This window comes from Lates calcarifer, linkage group LG14 (assembly GCF_001640805.2).
Source record: "Lates calcarifer isolate ASB-BC8 linkage group LG14, TLL_Latcal_v3, whole genome shotgun sequence".
Lineage (NCBI taxonomy): Eukaryota > Metazoa > Chordata > Actinopteri > Centropomidae > Lates > Lates calcarifer.
Window position 1 is genome coordinate 6541298 of NC_066846.1, and position 22502 is coordinate 6563799.

At 40.6% G+C, this 22502-nt stretch overlaps 1 protein-coding gene across 1 annotated transcript in view; it reads left to right on the plus strand.

Moving 5' to 3' along the window:
• The window catches only part of LOC108883681 (phosphofurin acidic cluster sorting protein 1), a 99778-nt gene that overhangs the window by 32420 nt on the left and 44856 nt on the right, over window positions 1-22502 (plus strand). The window contains exons 3-7 of the mRNA XM_051075704.1: window positions 12976-13065; window positions 14603-14728; window positions 18988-19132; window positions 19247-19338; window positions 21235-21312. Coding sequence (XP_050931661.1) covers window positions 12976-13065; window positions 14603-14728; window positions 18988-19132; window positions 19247-19338; window positions 21235-21312 — 531 coding nt within the window. The remainder of the gene's footprint in view (window positions 1-12975; window positions 13066-14602; window positions 14729-18987; window positions 19133-19246; window positions 19339-21234; window positions 21313-22502) is intronic.

The window sequence follows — 22502 nt, forward strand, 5'->3', positions numbered from 1 at the left end:
CAAAACTCAACATGGCTAACAATTAGCTAATTCTTGCTGAGATTTTACTGGGCAGTTTTTTCCCCCAACTATTTTGGTATCCAGCATCTTTAGCTTCTCCAGCGCTGGAGTAAAAATCAGTGCTGACAGTGTCTGTGTCTGTTTGACCACAGCGGAGGATTAGAAGATAACCAGATCCTCATTTCTGCTCTTCCAGACGTTTTTCTTTTATGACTGTCGACTTTTATGAGTCTGAGGTGTTTAGTGACTGAAAAGTGAAATGACACAGTAAATCTGAGAGTAAAATAACGACCAGTTTTTGCTTGTAACACAAATTGTGGCTCATGTTTCCTGCACTTGTGAACCCCACAGTTACTCTGCATATTATCATACATTGCCGGGCAGAATAATTCACGACTCACGCTTAGACACACTCCTCCATCGTCAACAAATTGCAAATATATAATATTAACCACACAGTGTTTTTTGCCTCCAATAGAGGCATCTTTACAGCGTTACACTTCAACAGATTCGCGCTCATGCTGCGCTGTCACTCATCCTCTGCTGTAATAATTTACATTGAGAGCTTGAGATCTGTTTTCAGGAGAACTATGTTTGCATCTTAATATAAAAGCAAGAGAGGAAAAATGATTCAGCGCTGCTCTGCCAAACTGTTGACATCTTTACAGGCTGTCTCCACTCAGCCGAGAGCTATTTTAAGACTGTTGTTAGTGAGGAACCAAATGCTTGTTATTTTTGCTGCCTGTGAGGTCCACACTACGAGATATTGTTGAGTCTCTCTCCCTTTCTTCCGTTCTTTTTCTAGCTCTTTGTTTTCACACAGTGTTTGCCTTCGTCTGCTTATGGGTGCTCTTGATTTCACGCACAAGTTAATTTGTATGAGCATATTTATTTTTCATCCCTCCATGCATGCATGCGTGTGTGTGTGTATGTAGGCTGCATGTATACATAAGTGTGTGAGAGGTTAGTGTGTGGGGACCACTGATAAGCTTACTGAGGGCCTCGGGATCAAAAACCCCCCATGTGAGGTTTTAAGCCACATCAGCTCCTATTTCCTGACTTGGTAACTCTCACACACACACACTCACACACACACACTCACATACAGCAACACTCAAAGATCAAAGTCCATCATCTTTGGTTCATCAGTACTGGATCACCTCCAGTTTTTGGGGTTTGAACGTTTGAAAACTTTTTCCCCATTTGTGTCTGGATCATTTTTCTTCTTTTTTTTAAATGTGTGTGTGTGTGTGTGTGTGTGTACGCCTGTGTATCTGTGTGTGAAGGCCACTAAGCTCTGCTATAAATCTACCAGGATCAAAGTGACTCTGGAAAGGTGGCAAATAAAAGGATGAAGGCGAAATAGGGTTTGGCTGACTTTACTTCAAGTGCTTACACCAAAACACATACACACACAAACGCATGCTGATCACATTCTGGTGTGTGTGTTATCCCTGTATGTTTGTTAGCTATGCCTGCAGCGTGTGTCATTAACTGTGGAGCGAGCGAGGAGTGTTTGTTTGTGGGTTTGTGTAAGCCTGCCTGTGTGCCTGTAGCTTGGTTTTCATTAAAGTGATTTTCTGTGTCACATTTGAAAAATACTATGTGCTTGTCAGTTATACATACACAAGCAAATTGTTTTTCTGGAGCCTAATACAAGAAAAAGTTTTGGTAGAAATGTGCCTCACATAAATAATGATGCACAGTAGGTTAGATCTTGACAGTAAACCAACTGTAATGAATTATGATGTATGTTTTTATATATTCTACTAGGCTAAATGTACTTACAGTAAAGAAATGAGCATAAATAAGTTATGAAATTATGCTTACATTCACAGGCTTACTATAGGTCCACCACTTAAATTGAACGCTTTCAAATAATCTGTCAGAGAGCTCTCAGTCTGGAAATGGACCATTCTGTTCCCTTTTCATCCTTTGTCCTCAGAACAGCATACGATAACGGTTTAGACTGACAACACAGCTTGAGTGGTGGCTCTGCTGTGTGTCGACTGAGCCACTGTTTTTCTATCTTTAGTCTACAGTGTTTTTCAAGTCTGGTGTCGTCTCAGCTCGACATATTTTTAGGTAATTCATAACACAATAAGCAGCACGCCATCTTTGGTTTTTACAGTCACGTCATTGCTTTGTGGTAATGAGAAGCAGGCGCTTATTTGGGAACTTCCTTGACGATTGATTTAGGTGTTCGTGGGAAGCACTCGGTGTCACCTCAGTGTCTGACTCACCATCACCTCAACTGATGCTTCAGTTGCAATTTTTCAATATATTGTGGACTTGGATTTATAGGGGTGGAATAATTCTGAAACTGAGACTTGAAACCACAATACAAATGTCCACAGTCAGGAAAACTGAACTGAGATCAGCCGTTCGTTGACACATGTAACCCTTAGCCTCTGCTGTAGTTTTGATTTCACCAATCAGTACCAAAGATTGATGTGGCTTTACTTACTTTTATTTATTATGACATTTCAAGAATTCACCTGACGTTAGTATTGATTCAGGATATTGTTTCTGTCGTCTAAAAGATAGTGGATCTCACTCTGTGTGTGTGTGTGTGTGTGTTGACTGTGTCCAAAATGAGCAGTGTTTGGCCAGGCTGTGTGTCAGGGACAGACTAATCCATGTAATGGAATGATAATGAGTTTGGAGGAGAGGAGCAGGGGCAGCTAATAAAGAAGGAGGGTAAGACTCTTACTCTTTCTGTCAGCGACAGAGCTGGCAGCGCCATTGATCACCATTACCTGGAGGAGGAGGAGGAGGAGGGGACGAAAATGTCACTTAAGAAAGGAGATGGGGTGGAGCCAGCGCTATGGGGAAGGAGAGGAGTTGAGTTACCGTTACGTAAGGGAGGGAGGAGGGAAGGAGTTGTCCTTAAGTAAGGAAGGAGACGAAGCACTGATGACAGGAGGGAGAGGGAAAAATACAGGAGCAGAGTAGGAGGAGGGAGGAGAGGAACGATAAAGGCCATAAAAGGGAGAAAGAGATGGCGAGGAAGAGTTGTGGGGGGGGGGGTAAGAGATTAAGGAGGGTTAAAAGCTGAGAGAAGAAAATAAATGAGAGGACGTGGCGTGAAGGTCGGCGGGAAGGCCAAGTCGTGTACTTAGCATGTTGTTTTGCTTGTATGACACAGCAAGGTCACACCTCCCATGATAGAGTGTTGTCAAGGGAACCATAGGCACCTTCCTCTTAAAGCCGCAGACAGTCACAGCCACCCACACACACACACACACACACAAACACACGATGCATTTAGTCTCCCAGCCTCACTCACTTAATCTTCTAAACTCACTTTGAAGCACATCTTTATGCTTGACGTTTTCTATATTAATTTCCATCGTGGGGAAATGATGGTTTTGTATTGGTGGCAGGTCTCTCTCTCTCTCTCTCTCTCTCTCTCTCTCTCTCTCTCTCTCTCTCTCTCTCTATAGTTCAAACTAATCTGATGCCGAACTGATGATTGGCAGCAAATTAATCAACAACATTTCATTCAGATTTCATCAAGCAAAAAATGTCAGACATTTTCTAGTTTTAGCTTCTTTTGTGCAGGTAATAAATCAGTCCTTTTTTGCATTTAAAGAGGTCCTTCAAGTTTCTTACTGTGCTGGCATTTTTTTTTTCTTTGGACTCTTTACCTTGGCTCAACACACTAATACTTCTTGAGAAGTTTCAATTCAAGAGTACAAACTTTTTTACATTGCTTGTAAATTCAGTATTTTGGGTTTTGGACAAAATAAGCAATTTGAAGTTGTCACCTTGAGCTTTGGGAAACTGTAAGCATCAATTTTTAATATTTCATAGACTAAAGATTATTCACTTAACTGAAAAAATATGAAAACTGACAGATAAATCAATGAAATGAGCTTGCTTTTCCTTCTTCTACTTTGATATTTGATATTGTTTTATGACTGTGTTTGTGTGTTCGTGTGTTTGTGTGCGTGTGCGACCACATTTGGTGTCTTTGACTGATGCTCTGTCTGTGTCTCCTGAGAGACTGGCCTTTCCAGAATGTCAGAGGTCAGTCTTCCCACAGACATTATCGAACCGCTCTCTACCTCCGTCAGCTCCCTGCTTTCATCCACCCCTGACTTCCTCCCTAAACAAATAAACAAATAAATAGCAGCGACTGCTGGGAAAACATGAGGCGTTATTAGCCAAAGCGGCATTTAACATTTATTCAGCGATGGTGAGTCAGACATTGAGGTCTCCTTCAGTTTGTCTCATAGAGCCACGGAGACTTTCTGTGCCAAATTGATGCACTCACACTGAGGACACACACAAATGCACACGCTGTCTCTCTTTCACACACCAACACACACCCTGCAGACAGTCTCTCTCAACATGTGCTCTTGTCCATTCCTGTTATTATGCAATATTCAACTGTAGCACAGTTTCACAACACAGAACAGGGGCATAAATGAAGGTCCCATATGTGAACTTGACAGCCAACAGTGAAGTGCATCAGACTGATTAAATCAGTTTCCTCCCCTAAACATGTCACCTTGAAACCGGCAGAGATGTTGCAGTTTTGCATGACCTCATTGAGTAATCAATGATAAACTGACAAATCAATCTCGACTTACGGTCCACTTGTGTTCTCTGAGTTATCTTCACCAACAGATGAAATAAGCCCGGTTATCATTTTATCAACTGTAGATGCTCAGACTTTTATTAATCTTGAACATTTGCAGTTCCATGACAACTGATCATACATCAACTGCTGATACAGATGAATCAGTAGAACTGTGGAGATGTTTTTTGTCTGGAAACTGCTGTTTGCAAGGTTAAGAATGAACGGTCACTTAAAGAAATTTCACAGGATGTCAAACACATGCTGCTAAAGTTTGCCATTCCCAGATCTCAAAGTGATTTTTAAACAGTACATTTTGACATTTCTACTTGTTAAATGTCTAAAATGATGAATAAATGACTATCACAATTATTGTAGATTAATTTTCTGCTAGTTAGCTTGTTGAGTAATCCAATATATCAGGTGGTGACAAGCTGTTGCTCATTGTTTCCATCTTAGTGGTTGTTTGAAGCCCCACCCACCCTCCAAAAAACCCCAACCTAATTTAGCCAGTAGGGGGTTGGGTACACACACCTGTCAGTCAAAAAACACACACAATCACGTACTCTTAGTCACCTCTTCTTTGGAAACAGAGGTTGTAAAATTTCCTACACACACATTAGAAGAAGTGAAACCAGTGTTTTATGAGGAAAAATGTGTTGACATATGTTTAGTGAAGTGTAAAGTGAGTTTTTCCTGCAGATTTTTTTTGATTTTGGAGCCATTAGAGGAACTGCAACCTGACGCGCTTCCACATTTGCTTTAACCTTCACTTGTGGCGGCTGCGGCTTGGTCCAGACATTGTCGACAATACAGTTAAAACAGCAGAGAAAATCTGTGTGCATCAGTGTGTTTTATTGATCATGTGATGTCTCTAACTGGAAAGCTGCTCCTGTGATCTCGCATTCTCGAGACAATGTGTTGTTTTACAAAACAGTTTGCAGAAGCACATTGCTCAACAAGAACACACAGGTATCAGCTTTCAGATGTGAAGATGAGCGGGCCTCGCCCAAACAGCTACTGCTAGTACTTTTTTCCAGTTTGTCTAAACCTGTGTTGGTGCCAGACGGGCGGGGCTGGCTGTCAAGAAGTCACTCACTCCTGAGTAGTTACTACTTCACACCTTAGTGAACACAAATTCCTTAAGTAACACAATCAAAGCCTGATGCAGTTTATTCCACTGTGCCATAGAGCCCCACTGTTGTGTCCTTTAGAGCACTAAAATGTGTATTAATACCCTGCTGAAAATAGTCCCCAACAAATAAACAATTTACTCCTGTTTGAGTAACATTGGATAATATTGGATTTACAGTGCCCTGTCGTTTTAGGAAATGAATGAGCCATTTTAAATAACTACATATTATTGACCATTTTTAAAGATTTAGGTCGGAACAAATGGGCTGAGGCTGAGTGCCACAGACATGGGCAGGATGTCAGAGACGACCAAGAGACAGACTAATGCATTGTTGTTTTTGGTCCTTTCATGAGAGAAATCAAATTACACTAATCTTATCCACTACTGTTTTCTAGTGTGTAATTTTGCTGGAAACAATTAGCCAGTCAGTGGATTTTTAGATTGACAGTCAAAGCGATTGTGAATTTTTTCTTTGTTATGTGGTAACATGCAGATTATCTTTGGGTTTTGGACTGTTTGTTAGACGAGACACTTTCAGACACTTTATAGATCAGGTGATTAATCAAGAAAATAATCTGCATATGAATTGATTATGAAATTAATAGGCAGCTATATACAAATTTTTCTGTTCATTTATTTATTTCTTCTTATTAAAAAGCAAGCTGTGTGTAAGTCTTGTGCACGCTCAAAACTCAGCTCTGAATACAACTTTATTTGTGTAACACTTTAAATACAACACAGCTGATCCAAATGCTGCACAGTGAAGAGACAGAGACAGAAGAAAGAAAAGAACAATGAAATAAAATCTAAAAGAACACGCAGCATACGTATGACAGATCAGACAGATCCAAATACACTGTGTACAGGTGTTACCAGCTTTTTGACATTCAGCAGGTGAATAACTAAAGCTGTTTCACCAGCGTTATGTCTTGAAGCTGGAACCCTAATATCAGATTTGGGCCCAAACTGAGTTAAGGCCTAGTGGGAATTAATCAAAATCCTGGTGTAGCGACACTCCCTAAAAGACAAATTGGTTTGTTGTTTTTTCCATTATGCATCTCAGGCTATAATTATATCCCAGCTGTTGCAGTAAAGAAGCAGGTTTAGACAATGCTGCGCTCCTGTTTTTCCATTCTTTACTGTACAGTCACATTCATCTAGTTGCCATACTGCTCCTCGCCACCATATACCGGTTTGGTCTTCTTTGAAACTTCTGCTCTTTTCTGTCCTTTCGATCAGATTGACGATAATGTGCAGTGACTGTCGAGGTGTAATGACAGGCTGGCGAGGAGACGGGAAAGAGAAGTGAGAACTGGGCCGGAGAGGGAAGCGTTTGTGGCAGGCGGGCTGTTTTGACCTTTACCATGTGATTCCCCTCGTCAGCTGTACTGACACGTACCGTAGCTGTGTGGCAGACGAGGCCGGAGCCGTGTCTTTTAAGCATTTGGCTGATTGTATCATCCAGAGGGGATTTACAGAGGGGCTCAGTAAAAAGGGGCAGGGTTCACTGACAAGGTGCACTGGCAATGTTCCTGTTTGAGAAGTGCTGTCGTTGTCTATTATATTCATAAGTATCATCTTGAAATTGTTCTTTGCATGGCTTGTAATGCTTCTGTTGACAGCTTTCCTTTGGAAAAGATATGTTAGATCCTTAACCTGATAGTGGAAACAAATAAGATTGAGTTTATCCATGATTCTTTAATGGAAGGCTTGTGTTTCAGCCTTTGCAGAAGTAGATTTAGCAGAAATCCCACTGGTACTTGTGTCCATTTACTGAGCAACAATGAAGTACTGTTTGATTATTTACTGTAAGTTTATCTCAAGGGAAATTTTGCATTTGCCCAGCCATTACAACATGCAAGTAATGATCCACTGAACAGTTGATTAAGAGAGTTTTGTGCTATGGAACACCTAATTGCTGCAGTAAAGTCAGAGGTTCTGCTTCGATTTTTTTTAGTCCTGATTCTGCGTAGATTCAGGCCTGCAGTTAGCACTGTCAGTGTAACATCTTACTCGAGTCTTGATTCATCACACGCCGTGTTCGGGGGGAGTTTTAGGACCCTGTAACAGCCATAACCCACAGCTACGATGTCCCATGATGAAGGCCCCAGTGCTGTCATAAACATTTACTGTCTCGTCAGCTTTCTGATTGATCACACCCTGGGAGGGAGACGCCACCGAGCAGGTACAGCCTCATGATGTCCTTCTGATGTGAGCCAGCCGCTGAGACGGACATCATACAAACTGGAGTGGGGCAAACTGTCATCCTTTCCCCACTGAAAGATGTGTCACAGCAGATTGAACAGATCACAATAATTCAGAAGAACACGCATTCACATTTTAGTATGAATCATGTAGTGGCCCACTACACCTAAATACCAGAATCTAGTATAGATGCTGCTTCTATTCCTATCACTTTTTTCCTTCTGTTGGAGTTGATATGCTAAACAGAGAGTCACCGTAGCGGTCGATCTGTCCTCAGGCTAACATGATGCACTGTGAACTCAACAATGGCTGAAGCTCTTAGTAAATGAACAACTTTGGGGGCTCTGCTGTTTTTTTATTGATAACAAATTCAGGTATCATATCAGCACTGAAAAATATATGCGCTAGTGTAATTACAGAAAGTACCAGACCGTTGCCAAGACGCCGTCACTCTGCCAATGCTACATTCTTCTCTTTCTTTTGTCTGTCTGTTTTGTCTAAATGCTTATGTCCCTTCTCCCCCATCCTCTTCCTGCCCCTTCCTCCCTAATGGCGTACCTCAGGTGCTTCATTCCAGTCCCCAATCGACCCCTGGCACCCAGCCTCCTCTCCACCTTGATTCATTCCACTCAGATCCAGCAGGTGTAAGCAGAAGCTGCACTTAGCGGCCCTTCCTCTATCGGAAGAAGAAAATTGATTTGTTTTTATTCATAGATTTAACCTCTCCTGGTCACTTTGATCTTGTGCTGGAAAGCCTTTGGATTGAGTGTTTGTCACGGAGTTCTTCGGCGGTTGCGTCACCAGTCGGGGGTCCATTTCAGTGTTGGGATGTGAGCGCAGAAAGAAAGATGAAAGGCAGTAAGTGGGGTGGATTTGGAGGGAGGCCCAGATAAGATGAGAGGGAGTTGAGGGCGGAGAGGTGTGTTTAGATCGGGGCTGCAATTTTTCTGTCCACTCCGGCTGCCTTTAATCTTTACAGTCATCATTAAAGGTTGCATTAGAAGTTTGAGTGTCTGCGTATTAGCACTTCTCTCTAGATGTCACATAACCCCTGTCGTGCCTTGACTACTGATCTGTGTAGACATTGCCGATTGCTTTCAGTATTGATTGCGTGGATTGATATTTTCTGTTCTTTTCAGTAGCTCCAATCTTATGAAATGGATCATTTGAATGCGCATACAAATCTTCACATTTTGGAGCAGGATATTGATATTTTTACTTAAAGATGACTTAAAGGATGAATTGGTCATCATTGTTTTTGGCAACAGCAGTACATATTTGTCTACATATCCCTTATTTTTTTGTCATTTATGATGATACAGACCATGTAATGGGGCAATCACTGTGGTGGGCAAAAAATATTCTTATCATTATTTCATTTTTTATTCCCTTTCACCCGCAAATTATTAGGTATGTCCTAATGGCAGGGTTTTATTTAGCTGTTTTTAAAGCACTCACTGCAGTTAAATACTTACTGTATGTTCTCACAAGTTAATCATAGACATAATAAAAAATGTCAAATGAGGATCACATTTTCCTCTTCTCTTCTTCTTTAAATAAAATAAGAGTGTCCTGGAAAAAAAAAGCCACCTTTTCTGTTTCTTCTTGGCGATGTCAGACAGTTCATCTCTTTGTCAACACATTGTGTCAGCCTCTGTCAAACCCTGATCTCTACTCTCTCTGTTGATGTCTGCCTCAATTTTCATGTCTCTTTTTTTCTCCCTCCCTCTCTCTTCTCTCTTCTTTGTCTGACTGCTTACGGTTTCCTCCTCTCTCTCATTTTTCTTCTCTTTTCTCTCTCTAGTTCTTTGTCAGTCTGTCTGACTTAGCCTTTTTCCTACATATCATTCCTTGACATAATGTTCTATCTCTGTCTTTGTTTTTTTCCTTTGTTTTCTCTCTATCTCCTCTTGATTTCCCCCCAGCCAGCCCCAGCAGGTCTATTTTAGTGGTTTACTGTCTATCTCTGAAGCCTTGGAGATGAATTATTGAACAGACTGACCCCTGGCTGAACAGCTGCTGTTTGGGTGTGGGGTGTGTGTCTTTTCTCTGAATACATTTCAGTTCTTTAAGTGCTTCTGGTCCTGTATGTTTCTGTGTTTTTGAACAATTTAAGTGTTTCTGAGAGTGTGTATGCTTTATGTTTGCCTAGTGTTAGATTGTGTTTAGCTGTTTTTATCTGTTCACGCAGTAGGGAACTTGTGGCTGAGGTACAAGTACAGTATAATTCTATTGGTGTGTTTTTGCGCTGACGCAAATTTTGGATTCAGATGGAAAAGGGACACTTATAAAAATAGCAAACCATTTTCAGTCCCATGGTGGGCCAAACTGATTCTTTTTTTAACAGCTTGTCATCCAACAAAACACAAAGCTGCACTAAACGCCTCCTCAAGTGTCACTGTTTTTTTTTTTTCTTTTGAGAGAAAGTAAAGATGGAGCAGGAATGAGGTATGACTACTTACCAGGGTTACAAGCTGGTTTTGAGCCCACAACATCATGTGCACATTTGGTCCCGGATGCCCTCACTGATTTCATTTACTTAGAATCATGTCTTGATTTTAGATATATTTTAGATATTTTGTACAGTTTAATCCACAGGATCAAGATTGCTCCTGATTCCGATGGTGTTGGTGTTACAGATCCACTTTTCCCTCGGGGACAGTATAGAAACAGTATCTGTTACATGAATTCGGTCACAGCTGACTAAATTTTAGTCCCACATTTTATCCCATTTTGCTTCCACAATATCTTGTTATTTCACTGATTTCTTGGGTCCCTATTCTGAAGAATTTTACCATCTATTGTCCAAAATGTTCTGCAAAATGTTGCATCCTGCATTTTTTCCTAACATTATAAATTTTGCTGTCACTTACTCATGATTTATGAAGAAGCTGCAGTTCCATTATTGAAGTCAAAGTCGAGATCTTTTATCCTGAGGATGATTTTTGAAACCTCTAAACCTTAACTTACACAAAAGTTTACTTTGCTGTCATTTTGCCCTCTGATGATATGAAGCAAAAAGACATAGAGGTCTACAGAGTTTTGATGTCTGCATTTGTCTTTCATGCAGTTTTATTCAAATAACATGCACCCAGCAAAGCTCTGTTTAGGAATCATTAATCAAAAATAGACTCAAGAAATGCAAAAAGTGTTTTCAGAGCTTATCGTTAATCCAAACTTTGTTTTGGAGATGAGTTGTTGACTTCTCAGCAAAACTAGGTTTCGACTGCTTCTCATCCATTTTGCACTTTCCAGAAGGAACTAATGTTTCTCATGGGGAATTGCAGAAAATAGGGAAATAAGAGGCAAAGAAATCGGACTAGTCTTGATTTGATGAAAAAAATTCAGCCATGGTCAGTTTCTTGGCCCGCTGACTTGTTAACTGTCCATACATTGGCCCATCCAGGCAGCTCAGCTCTATAGGGAATGAATGGATCTTTAAGGACTTGTTGATCATGTTGCTTGTAGCGTGAACAGGGGGCAGAGCACCAAGACTCTAATGGATATTAAATCTAATTTCAGTCTCACTGTGTGTTTTCTACAGGCTGTTCAACCTGACTCTGAAGAAGCTGATCATGCTGAAGGAGCTGGATAAAGACCTCACATCAGTGGTGATTGCTGTCAAACTGCAGGTATGAAGCTGTTGTGAACTCTAACTGCTAAAACTGACTTGTTTAATTTAATGTGGAATTATGCTATGATGTTTTCAAACAGAAAGAAATGTAGATTAAAAATTGCATTAAATTTTCCAATTCCAAATCTCATAGAACCTAGAAATAGTGATAGTCCTGTCTCGTAATACTTCTTTGCAATAGTGAGTTGCTGTAGTGTTTGCCCTCAGTCCAACGTGCGTGAATGAAGAAGTAGCACTGCCAAGAGAACACATTATAACCTCCAAGTAATGATTGTTGATTGCTAACGTTGGCTATGTAGCGACAGCATAAACTTACATATAGCACCTTTAACATATTAAAAGCCTGAATTTAAAGGCAAACAAAAATTACAGAATTGGTTAAGAATGTAATTGAGTTTGACGTCAGTTTAAATTTTTGTTTTTATTATATGAACGCAGTGGTGTGTACGTTAACTGAAATTCATGTTTGTAGCATCTGCTGTAATTCTGCTGGAAATAAATGAAAGTCCTGCTGATGACATAGTTAATAATTTAATTCAAGCTCAGCTTTAATTCAGCAATTATTTCTTTAGCTTTAATCAGCAAAATTGTATTTTAGGGACTAAGACTTGAATTTCACTTTCACTGACTGTGCCAAACCAGTAGACCAATGGATGTTGAAATGTTGCTGAATAAACCACAAAAGTAGCACTTTTTTCCCCCTCCATTTTCTGTTTCTGTTGTGTTGTTCATTGTTTTGTTGAGTCAGGTTATTGGATCTGGACACGCTTCCTCCACTTCCTTTACGGCCAAAACTCTTTCTGCAACTTCTCCACAGTGTGTTTACACTAAATTACTTTCCCTATTATACTTGAAGAGAACAGAGAGATTTCCAGCTCTTTCTTGATGCTTGTTGGTATTAAAAGTTAAGTCTTACTTACTGTGTGATGATAAAATTTATTCTTATATGATATTTTCTGCTTGATCTCTGATTTGCAAGCACATTATATTTTTTTGAATAATACAGTTTAAGATTTTTAAATTTTAATGTCGTGGCTCTGCTCCCAGCCTTTGCTCCTTGGCTTGTTTTCAGTCTTCACAGTCTCCATCTTGTTTTCTATCTAAGTTAACCAATAAATTCTCTGTTTCTGGCACATAAGCGGTTTTAATTCTCCTTCCAGTCTGCTGCAGCCACTTGCTCAATCTTCCCTTTTTGCTCCCTCCCATCAGTCAATTTCATCTTCTTTCTCAACCTCCTCTTCGTTCCCACACTCTCACAGTGTGTGGTTGATGAGAGTTCATTGTTTTGACTCTGCTGGAGTTACTCAGGGGCACGCTAATAGAAATCTGTCCATCTATCCCTGCTTTGTTTCTCTGCTCTCATGATGTTGTCTTTGTCTTTTCTCTCCTGCTCTCCTCCTCCTGTCACTTCGTCAGGGCTCCAAGCGAATCCTGCGCTCCAATGAGATCCTGCTGTCCTCAGCAGGGCTGACAGAGACCGACCTGCAGCTCACCTTCTCCCTGCAGGTAAAGACAGAGGTTCAGAGAGGTCGGGCACCCGCCAATCAAAAGCAAACAAAAACTTTGTTTGTGTACTTTTTTGTACTTCCAAAAGAAATTGACAAAAATAACAACCTTTCTTGCATCAGTACTGACATGAATGAAAAATACATTCTTGAATTCTAAAAAAAAAAAGTAGAAATAGATGAATGAAGTTTTGATGTCAAGATGAAATATTTAGAATTTTGGAGGGCAGGTGTCATGTACCTGCTCTTTTGTAGAAGATCACAGGGGCCACCATGTGCGATGCACAGCTACGATCAGATGTGGAATTATTCTCTGTGAGCTGAAAGGGTGATAAAAAATTTAGAGAAAAAAAAGTTCTGCCTAGGAACAGATAAACATTTCCCAAAAAGCTTTTGTGATCCTCTGAACACAAGAATAAACACAAATTTAGTCAATATGCAATACGTCCAATCCAAACTCGTTGGGACTTATCCTCTGGGAACCATGAATACTTCAGTCAGGGCCAAAGTGGTCAACCAATAAATCGACATAGCCATCCCTAGAGCTGTGTCTTCTGTGAGGGGGGGGTTGAACTATTGTGGGCAAGTCCTAACTTTTCACTGTTCATTTTCATTTTTATTTATTTTATTGCAAAAATAACAGAGAGAATTGATTTGTCACAGCCACTAAAAATTAATAGTAAGCCACAATAATCAAACAGAAATGCCCTTAGATCCTGGATGGACTATTTTCCAGTTAGGTCAAAGTAAAGTGTGAGAGTATTTCAAAATATGTTTTAATATGTTTTCAGCATTGTGCAGTTTTTTGACAGTTTTGTGTGAAGCATCCTTATCTGTCATTAATAGTGTTGATCCAAATTGGATTCTGTTGATTTTCTCTTGCTTACAAAACACATGAAATAATTTGTCACACAGGTGCTGGGGTGCTACATGAAGTAAACATCAGACTCCTGCATACATCAACGCTGCACACATAGGACATTCATTCTGTCTGTGCATTCAGTCAGAGCATGGTTAATGTAATTCCCAGTAGGTTTTTTCTGCTCCAAATCATCATTTCCAATTTCCATGTTTCTAAATGCTGCTAAAAGGTCAGGGAGTTTCTCTCTCTGGATCTTACCGAGTGCACTGAGCCAGACATTATATATTATACATTAAACTTTCTCCAGCAGCAGCACTGCAGAGAGGAGGCCTATTAAAACCGAGCAGCAGAGTCATTTCATGTCTTTGAACATTGTTACAGGAGTCGGTTTTGTTCCATTTATAGTGCAGCCGGTGAGATCCTTAATGATGGGTTATGTCATAGTTCGGATGTGACTAAGTGGTTCGACACTTCAGGATGCCAGAGACAGGTCAGCGGGTGTGAATGCCTTATGCAACGAGCCAGTTAGATTGGCCTAATTACCACGACCTGGGAAACCAGCGTCTTCACTTCGTCAGTTGGAGCCCATCTAGCAAATCAGTCATTCACCTGTTAGCTGTTTGTGTGTCAGGACGTGTTTGCTGATGTATGTATTTGTGTGTGATTGTACCTGCAGTATCCACACTTCCTCAAGAGGGATGCCAACAAGCTTCAGATCATGCTGCAGCGACGAAAGCGATACAAGAACCGCACCATCCTGGGATACAAGACGCTGGCCCTGGGCCTCATCAACATGGCCGAGGTATCACAACTTGATTCAGTTGTTAAGCAATGTACCATCGACACACAACATAGAGGTTTAAAAGATGGTCTGTGACGCGTTTACATGTACGTTTCTTTTTCTCATTTGCTTCTGTCTCAGTTAGTGTCCTGCTTTTCTCAGAATCTGAGGAGAATTTGTCATGTTTAGGAAAAAAAGCCATTGGCAGCAAGTGAGTTTCTGAATTGAGGAGAAAGAGAGTTTTACTAAAAGGCAGTTTAAAGAAAAAATTGCGATAATCATCTGTATAGCTTTAGCACCCACAGAGTAACAAGTATACTTTAAAGTACTGCCCAAATGTCTGTTAGGGTTAGGGTAATGAATGGACAAAGCTCCTCATTACAAAGGCTTGGAAGGTTTCCTTTTGTGTATTTTCAGCACCTCCACAGCAGCAGATGGAGGTTAAGCTGCATATTTGAGGGCACGTCAACTGTGAGTTGTTGAGTCAGCGGAGTCTCATCCTCTTCAGCCGGACAAATGTCCCAGCTGATCTGAGCTGTTGACCCAACAAACCACCAGTCACAGGCTCATTTCCCTGAACATGCAGGCCTCTGCCTCCTGCTTCCATCCAATCCCAGTTTAACTTGGTGTCACAGAGTGATTCCTAATATCAACCAGAATAGAAGGGGACGGTCTTCTCTCATGCTGCTTTTCATGTAGAGCTCTCCCTCCACATTCCTCCTTTATCATTCAGAAACTTTTATACATGAAAACTTATCTAGCACTAACCTTCATTTAACCTTCATCTAAACTAATTTCAAGCAAGTGCACTTTAAAATCAAACTTGGATTTTGATCTTTGGCCCAGCTTTCTCTTCTCCGCCACCATAAATGTCGCCATAAATCAGAAACCATTAAATTTCAACCTCTCCTGCCAAAAGCTTCTTGCATTCTCCATCTCCCGCAATATGAAGCCGTTATAAAAGGGTAGTGATATATGGTGTGTGAGTGTGTGTCTGTACTCGTGTGTGCACATGTGGATGTTCCTTTTACTTGGTGGCTTTCCTGGGCTTTGTCTGTGAAGTCAGAATTATTTACGGTGTAAAACACCTTGAACAAACGGCCTCACCACAAAATGCTTTATGAGGAGAAAAGGACATAAATACAGAGTTAATCAAGAAGTAGGTTTGGTCCCCAGAGTGTTTACATTCTCGACAGTTAGTTGAGTCTCTTATCAGAAGCAAATTAAACAAAATACAATATTAGAATAAGCTGATATAGTACAAACATAAGCCAAACTGCCATTCCTGATGAAAAGGCTTCTTTATCTGAAATAGTGTGTTGCTGCAGTCTTTGGTGATGGCTGCTGGCTGGCTGGCTGAGGTTGTCTCTGCATGGAAAATAAAGTCAAATTTTATTCATGAGGCTGCTTCAACAGACAGGTTGCCTGCAAAGTGCTTTACAGAGGGCAAAGGACACAAAAAGCAGACTCACACGCATGAAAGGTTCAAACTCATTTCCTTCGCAGCTGCAGTAAAAGTCCCTGCACAACAAACACAGGCACATTCTGCCTAAAGCTCTGTGTGTGTCAGAAAAATAATAAGCTATAGGGGACAGACTCGGATTTTCAGTTCATAAGCTCTCGTCCAAAGTCACAAAGAAATGTTATTTTGACGGCATTGTGCTTCTTTAATATGACAGGCAGTTTCCACTGACCCAGCAGGGATTATGAGGATGAACTGTTGAACCTAGTTGAAAACTCAAAAATGCTTTGCTTGTAAAGACGAGCTGTTACCAAGCACTGATTCTTCAAAATGAAATCTTGGAAAATTTGCCCTCATTTCCCAAGATTCTCTTGAGTCTGTTGCTTGAAGACATCATCAAGTTTATCTTTGACATACTAAAATGTTGTGCAAAGCTGAAATTAAAGCTGCATTAAAGATAAATCTTCAATTAACAGTTCTATTCGATATCGATTAATCTGCCAATTATTGTCATATTTCATTTACTGTAATATATAATAAAAACAAGAAGCCAATTCTCAACAGTAAATGTTTGTGTCGACTATAAATCCAGCTTAACAGTAGCATGAACAGACAAGAGCCATTTAGTCAGTACATATACATACTGACATCAGTTACACAGCATCTGTCTAAAGTTTGCTAACATTAGCCATCGTAAGCTAATACCAGAACAAATAAGGCTGTGGCAGCAAAACCCTCGAGTGTGTTGAGTTAGACATGGGCGCATTTTATTACTTATAAATTGTACTTTTAATTTCCTCTGTCAGATGTTACATAGTCAGCAAATTGTGTCACTTTGAGTTGCAGGTTTTATCTGATGTCATTTGCGGAGGAAGGTTGTTAAAGGAGCTGATGCCATTTCTAGTTGTTATTTTTAAGTGCACTATGATATCACCACTAAAGATCCATTATTTTACAAGAGGTGAAAGTGGGTGAGATTACATAAGAAATGACAGGGTTTGTCATTTATTGTGCGTGTGCTTTTATGATGCTGAGAAGAAGTAATTTCTAATTTTAGTGAGATTTTTAAGCAATAACTCTTTTTTATGTAACCAGTACCCATAAGTCTTCAGTATTGAGAAGCTACTGCTGTTTCCTCAAAAATACATTCAAACAGATTACAAACTAATTATTTTTAACAAACACTTTTATTCATTTATTATTATGCCACATCATGTAATTTTTGAGTGTTTCCTTTCTAAATTACATTTGCACAACTTCTGCTGCTGCCACCCGCAGCACACAGTGCTGTGCAGTAATAGAAAGAGAAAATAGTCACGCTTTAAAGCTGTAATTATCTCTGTGTTAAAAGTATGTTTTAGGAAAGAATTCACTGCATGGTGTTCAGCGTTATGCACCACAATACTCAAAGCAGTAGTTCAACTCTGTGAGCTCTTTTTTAAATGGATTTTAAAAAGCAGTGGCAGGGTTTCAGAAAATGAACCTGGAGTAAATCCATCAGTGGATTTAGTCTCTTCATGGGGAAAATTGGCAATAGAAAAAAAAAAGTCAAATTTCTCTCGTTAAATATGCACATTGCACCTCTGTGATGTTTGCCTTGTCAGATTTGCATAATTGTCTTTCTGACAGGAAAATGGTTAAAATTAGCAGCTGCAGGAAGCTTCAGAAAGCCACCGGCAGAATGTGAATCACATGGAGCAGGTTCGCTGAACCTCATCCAAGTGAATGGATGTATAGCAATAATGTCTGTCTTTAATGTGTGGCTAAGGCTGTCTCCGTAATAAGCTGCTCAGACTTCATTAACTCTGTGAGTGTGACCAGACTGCTGAGAGAGGCTGGATGTCACTCATTTAGATACACAAACACACACACACACAGTCAGGAGACATGATGCTGCCGTTTGCTGCAGCCGCAGAGCAAAATCATTTTTGCCGCCTCACATGTTCACGTTTTATCTGTCGTTGTTGTTGACAGTTGATTTCGTTAATCCCCGACTGCTATTTTTGTTTTTTCCTCTTCAGCCTCCTTTCTTGTTCCTCGTTCCATTATCATCCTGTTCTCAACGTCTGTTTCTTCTCTGTCCTCATTTCTTCTCTCGCTGCTGTCTAACCTGTCTGTGTATCTCTGTCTGCAGAGCCTTCAGTCTCTCTTGTCTGTCTCCCTTCCTCTTTCTCCTCTTCCTGTGATGCTATTTAAATCATGTGTTGTCCACTGTTGATCCCTGCTGTGTGTGTGGGAAGACCATGGTTAAAATTAGCTTCATTTTCCTGAATATTTCTGTCACAAGTTTATGTGTCTCACTGTCTTTGTTTGAGTAATTGTCTTGTTTCCATTTGCATGTCACCATTTTACCATTGAGATGCATGTCATCCAAGAAAACAGTTATTTTTTGGAGCATTTACTCAAACCACAAACAGTTTCTTATTTAAAATATTGAAATTTAGTATTCATTTTTGTATACTCATGTAGCGGTAGATGATGAAATAATACTCTGTCGTGATATAACACTAGTCATATCTAGGATGCTTGCTATCCTGATATACCTTAAATATGGCTGGTTTTAAAGCCTTCATTGCATGCCTATCATGATATATTTTTCCTCATGACTCTATGAAATAAGAACAAATCTTCTGAAACGACAAAATACATTAGAATATTAGACTTAGCATCACCCCTAGTTGGCTGTTCTTAAAATCATCAAGAGATGCTACCTGTAGGCTCTCTGCCTGTAAACAGTAAAAACTACAACCTAAAGGGATTTAAATGGCCTCACTCCAGTGTGATCTAAACCTGTCCCATCTATTTTTCTTTCTTCCAGGTGATGCAGCACCCCAGTGAAGGGGCCCAGGTCCTCGGGCTCCACAGCCAGCTGAAGGACGCCTCGGTGCCCGTTGCTGAGGTCAGAGTGTACTCCCTGTCCAGTCAGCCCATCGACCACGAGGGACCCAAAGCCAAAATGTCTGGTAAGCAAATCACCTTACCTCATCTGTCTCTCTCTCTTATCTGTCTGCGTCTGTCCTCCTTCCTCTGTCAAACTGTCCCCATTACATGATTGTCTTATGTTTCTGTCTCTCCAGATCGTTCTCCTGACATTGACAACTACTCTGAAGAAGAGGAAGAGAGCTATTCGTCAGAGCAGGAGGGCAGCGATGATCCCATTCATGGACAGGTGTGTTTGAATCAGGGCTGTAACAAGCACTTATTTTAGTACTTGATTAATCTTATGGTCACAACTTAGGAAGAAATGTAGATGATGCAATCTAATTTGTCCTTAATATGCCCTGTGATGTATGGCTTATGCCAGCATTTGCTGAGAGCTGTTTAGTGCATAATAGTAGTTTTTTGGCTAGATACGGTCATTTTTTATGATGCCATAAATACATTTTTTCTAAGTGGTTTGACCCTATAATGTACTGCGCTAAAACTATCCAAGCAGTGCTGATAATAAATTATCTACTTTTAAAGCTTTAAAAGGATCAAAATGTCTGAAATCAAGTAATATCCAATTAATTAATTTATTTATTTAAAGGTGCTGTATGTAGGTTTTTGATCTCGTTACATAGCCAACATTAGCATTGACAGCTGTTTACTTAGACATCGAACTTCATTCCTCTCCAGCGGTTGAAAGCAATTCCAATGTTAACTCTTGTTTTGTTTCAGTTTCTATCACTACTTAAGTGAGCATGCTAACCAACAAGCCTGGGACTGTCCCATCTTAAAATACCCCTTTGCAATAATGAGTCACTGTTGTGTCCAGTCTGCCCTCTGTCCAACATGAGAGGATGAAATAGTGCTAACCAGATGCTAAAAGTTTCTTGATTGGTAAACAAATAGCTCTTAATGCTAATGTTAGTTCTGTGGTGATAGCAAAAATTTACATATAGCACCTTTAATGCCCCAAATTTCCTTCAATTAACATGCTCATGCTTTTTGCTTTACTAAACATAGTTGGTCCATGGGAAATGTTCTCACCATATACATGTAAAATAAATAATTAGAACACCAAAAAAGCAGCCATAAAAAAGTCAGCCGATGTTTTGCTCAAAGTGGTGGTTATTCGGTTTGGCCCTGTTTTGTCACTTCAGTTACAGAACTTGAAAGAACAGGGAGCAAAGTTCACAAACAAACTGGTGTGAGCATCGGTGGAGAGCTTGTGCACATTTGTGTTTGTGTGTTACCTTCTCTCTTGGATTATGAGAGAGAGAAAGCGACGGGATGTGAGGGGAATCGGTGCCCATCGGTGCGAGAGATTGGAGGCGAGAGTGAAAGGAGCAAACAGACAGCAGAGAGAGATAAGAAGGGAGCAACAAGGCTTTGGAGGTCGGATTGAAAGGGCTGAAAGGAGGGATGGAGGGAAGCTAAGCGGTGGGAAGGAGGATAAAGAGGGGTGTTGGGTAATGGCACAGGGGTGAGGAGACCGGCTGCAGGGCTGAAGCAGTGAGCTGAGAGAGGACAGAGGGAAAGAGCTGCAGCTCATTCTCAGTTTAAACTTAAAAGATTATTCCAGTTTATTGCAACTTGGATATTATTTTTGTAATTCTGGTCATCATTTCTATTGATGATAACACTTGCAGTCATGAAGATAGTTGCTGAGATTTGAGAACATTTCAACATCACTGAATAGAAGTCAGATAAGGCAAAAAGCATGAGTGGTCAGCTGATCAGATGACTTGTTTACAACATGTCTAAATGTTTAACCGCTCATGTTTCTTGCCATTTTGGACTTGTTAGGACTTCTTATTGCAGTGTCGCCAAACCACAGCAGTGACTATAATGAGATCAAATTTATCTTAACTGAAGGAAATGATTTCCAAAACTATGAAACTAAGGCTCCAGTTGAATATACAGAACCATGTCTTCAAGTTTTTGGATGACACTGGTCACATGGTTTTTTCACAGGATTTGTTTATAGTAAGATATAGACTATTGCCAGCCTACCTTAAAGACTCAACTTGTTAGAAACCAGGACTAACCTTTGAAACAATACTTGAAACACCTCTGTCTTCTTTTTCTCCTCTTGCTTTCCTCTTTCCCATTTGCCACTTTCTGTCTCCCACTGTCTCAGTATCTATACGACGAAGAAGAGGAGGTGAGAAAGAAGAAGCCGAGGCGTAAGCTCCCTTCCAACGCTGCCATCACTAGGGTAAGAAAGACACCTCTTTCGTCTCACCCTGTCCATCCATCATGTCCCCTCTCTCTCTCTCCCTCCCTCCCTCCCTCCCTCTCTCTCTCTCTCTTTCTCTCTCTCTCTCTCTCTCTCTCTCTCTCTCTCTCTCTCTCTCTCTCTGTCTCTCAGGTCTTTCTCTCTGCACCTGCTTGTTTTTTTCTATAAAGCAATTTGCGGCAAACCTGCCTTGTGAAAAAATAAATTTGATTCGACTGGACTCCCCAGCCTCCCCTCATCTACCTCTTGCCTCACCTCATTCAACCTCTCCTCCTCTCTCTCCTCCTTATCCACTCCCTTCTCCCTCTCGATCTCTCCTCCCTCCCTCTCCGTTGTTGGTTTTTCTAGAAATCCATTTTCTCCCTCTCATTCTCAATACATGTAACTCAGACCAATTTTCTGGCAGGGAAACATTTAGACAGCTCACCACAAGGACCACTATAACACTAACCACATCCTGTGATGCCACAGACACACACACACACACACCACCACTGACACTGACCATGAACATACACACAAGACTCAGCGGGGACACAGATTAACACACAAAGTTGTCTGCAACTATGAAAATTACAATGGACCTGCAATGTGACCGAAGGAAAGCAATGTAGTTTAGTTGGTGTGCGTGTGTGTGTGTGTGTGTGTGTGTGTGTGTGTGTGTGTGTGTGAGTGAGTGAGTAGCAGCAGCAGAGTTTGTCTCAGCAGGTTATTAATGGAGCATTCCTGTTGAGGTCTCAGTGAGATTGTCACTGCTGCTCCCCCCAGCGCTACCACCTGTACAACACACACACACACACACACACACACACACACACACACTCACACTCATAATTCTGCACACTCACTCACACTCAAACGCCATCACAACAAACTGTGCTGCAGTTGTGAATGTTTGTGTGTGTGTATGTTGCAGTGGCCGAGAGAGCTAAACTCTCAAACACATGCAAAAGACAAAAGACATGCAAATTAAGGAAACATCTTCATCAATGTGACAACACAAACACATGAGCTGCAAATACACACAACACAACAAAATACAGAAACATGCTACAAGCAGAACAGAGAACACCTGAATTGTTTCCACTGGGACATAAAAAAAAGTGATAAACCCGCTGAGTCGCACTTGTTGTTCACTGCTTTGTGACTTTTGAAGTTATTGAGGTCGG